This window comes from Clupea harengus, chromosome 11 (genome assembly GCF_900700415.2).
Source record: "Clupea harengus chromosome 11, Ch_v2.0.2, whole genome shotgun sequence".
NCBI lineage: Eukaryota > Metazoa > Chordata > Actinopteri > Clupeiformes > Clupeidae > Clupea > Clupea harengus.
In genome coordinates, this window is record NC_045162.1 from 2,828,370 (window position 1) to 2,830,869 (window position 2,500).

General features: G+C 49.7%; 1 protein-coding gene across 4 annotated transcripts in view; it reads left to right on the top strand.

Annotated features, from left to right (window-relative positions):
* The window catches only part of lipeb (lipase, hormone-sensitive b), a 35,432-nt gene that overhangs the window by 19,329 nt on the left and 13,603 nt on the right, over positions 1-2,500 (top strand). For all 4 annotated transcript variants that reach the window (XM_042709019.1, XM_042709020.1, XM_012839365.3 and 1 more), the window contains one exon: positions 979-1,128. In XM_042709019.1, the coding sequence (XP_042564953.1) occupies positions 979-1,128 (150 nt within the window). The remainder of the gene's footprint in view (positions 1-978; positions 1,129-2,500) is intronic.

Below are 2,500 nucleotides of genomic sequence, written 5' to 3' on the forward strand. Positions count from 1 at the left end.
CACTGACCAGTGACTGTTTCAGTCATAGACAGCCATCACACTCACCAGTCATAGACAGCCATCACACTCACCAGTCATAGACAGCATCACACTCACCAGTCATAGACACACATCACACTCACCAGTCATAGACACACATCACACTCACCAGTCATAGACACACATCACACTCACCAGTCATAGACAGCATCACACTCACCAGTCATAGACACACATCACACTCACCAGTCATAGACAGCATCACACTCACCAGTCATAGACACACATCACACTGACCAGTCATAGACACACATCACACTGACCAGTCATAGACACACATCACACTGACCAGTCATAGACACACATCACACTGACCAGTGGCTGTGATGGCAGAGGCAGTGGACGTTCTCTTGTTTGCTATGATTAAGCAGCAGAATGGGTGACCTTGAATAAAGGGAACCTAAAAGTATCCCTCTATCCTTCATTCACAGTAAACTTCATTCAGTTTAAGGCCCCTTCTCACTCTCTTTCTCTCTCTCTCTCTTACTCTCTGTTTCTCTCTCTCTCTCTCTCTTTCTCTCTATTTATCTCTCTCTCTCTCTCCCTGTCTCTGCCTGTCTCTGCCTCTCTGCTCTGCATTGGTTCACTCTCCTCTCCTCTCCTCTGCGTAAGACTCTGTATGGGGAGTGTGTATTGAGCTGTGCTATCACTGTGGAACAAAGAGCTGCCGATAGCATCTCAGTTCAGAGGCAAAGCTGCTGTTGAAAGAATTACATATCAGCCCTTTGTATTTCTAGTTACACCTGTTTGTCAGCGTTGTGTTTATGTTTGTGTTTATGTTTGTGTTTATGTTTGTCGTGCTTCTCAGTTGACCGCTTCAATTCTAAAACAACCGATTAAGACTTGTTGTTCTCTGATGCAACTGTTCCGTTCTTGTTTGTTGTGTTGTTGTGTGTGTGTGTGTGTGTGTGTGTGTGTGTGTGTGTGTGTGCGCTCCAGGACAGTGAGGAGCTGCTGGCCATGTCTCGCTCTGAGGGTGGCATGTCTCTCTCGCTGGGCATGAGGCCCAAACGCAGCGCCCCCTCACCCTGGCTCCTGGTGCACTACCACGGCGGGGGCTTCGTGGCCCAGACCTCCAAATCTCACGAGGTCTGTACATCTTCTTTTTTTTCTCTCATCTCCTCCTCCCTCTTCCCTCTCTCCTTAAGGGGAGTCTCTTCTCCTCCTGCCTCTGGCCTTAAGGGGAGTCTCTCCTCCTCCTTTCCTCTCCTTAAGGGGAGTCTCTCCTCCTCCTTTTCTCTCCTTAAGGGGAGTCTCTTCTCCCCCTGCCTCTGGCCTTAAGGGGAGTCTCTTCTCCCAGTGCCTCTGCCCCTCACCTCTGCATGTACTCCTACACTGTTCCTCTGTCTTGTCTTGGCCTCCAAAATACTCCTGCCTCTCCTTCATCCTCATACTTGTCTTCACTCCACACCTCCTCTGCTCTCCTGTTTTCTGCTCTCCTCCTCCTCCTCCTCCTCCTCCTCCTCCTCCTCATCTCATCCAGTCCTTTCTGTTAACATCTGTTTGATGCACCTTTGTCTTTCCTTTCACCACACCCTCCCTCCCTACAACTACAGGGTCATAAGAATTGGAACTCGCTGTCAGTGCATTAGAATGGTGTAAAGGCAGAGATTTATCAGGTTGTCAGTAAGTGATGTGAATTCCCCAAAGGTACTGCGCTCTGCATCAGTGTGTGCTGCTGTGCCTCGTGAGGAGAGTGGCCCTCTTACATAAGAGTGCTGCTTCTGTGCCTTCCTCATTTACTCATCTTCCTCATTTACTCAACTCAGACACAGAAAACACCACTCTGATGAACACACACCACTCTGATGAACACACACCCCTCTGATGAACACACCCCTCTCTTGAACACACCCCTCTGATGAACACACCACTCTCTTGAACACACCACTCTGATGAACACACCCCTCTCTTGAACACACCCCAGAAACACCACTCTTTTCAAATGACATTCAAACACACATATGTTCAGCCACACATAGTCTACCCTAGAATACTCTCTCATCCTTATGCAATACCCTGAGTGAACTTCCCTCTTTTAATGCCCCATTACCCACCAAACACACACACACACACACACACACACACACACACACACACACACACACACACACACACACACACACCCATGTGTCCCTGCTCCAGCCCTCCCTCCTGGGCTGCCCTCCACTTGACCACGGCCCCTGACTGACGCCGCCCCTGATCGGCCTCGACGCTTGTCAACACGCATCGCATCCTGCCCAGAAAATAAAATCAAACAAACAGAGAGATGGAGACAGTGAGAGGGAGGGAGGGAGGGAGAGAGGGAGGGAGAGAGAGAGGCAGGGAGGGAGAGAGGGGCGGGGGGGGGGGGACAGAAAAACCTGTGTTGATGAAAAATCTTTAATGATTGGCAAGAGGAAAAAGAGGGGAATGAAAGAAGTCTTCTTGGCTGACGCGTTCCAGCAGAGTTTGGCTCCTA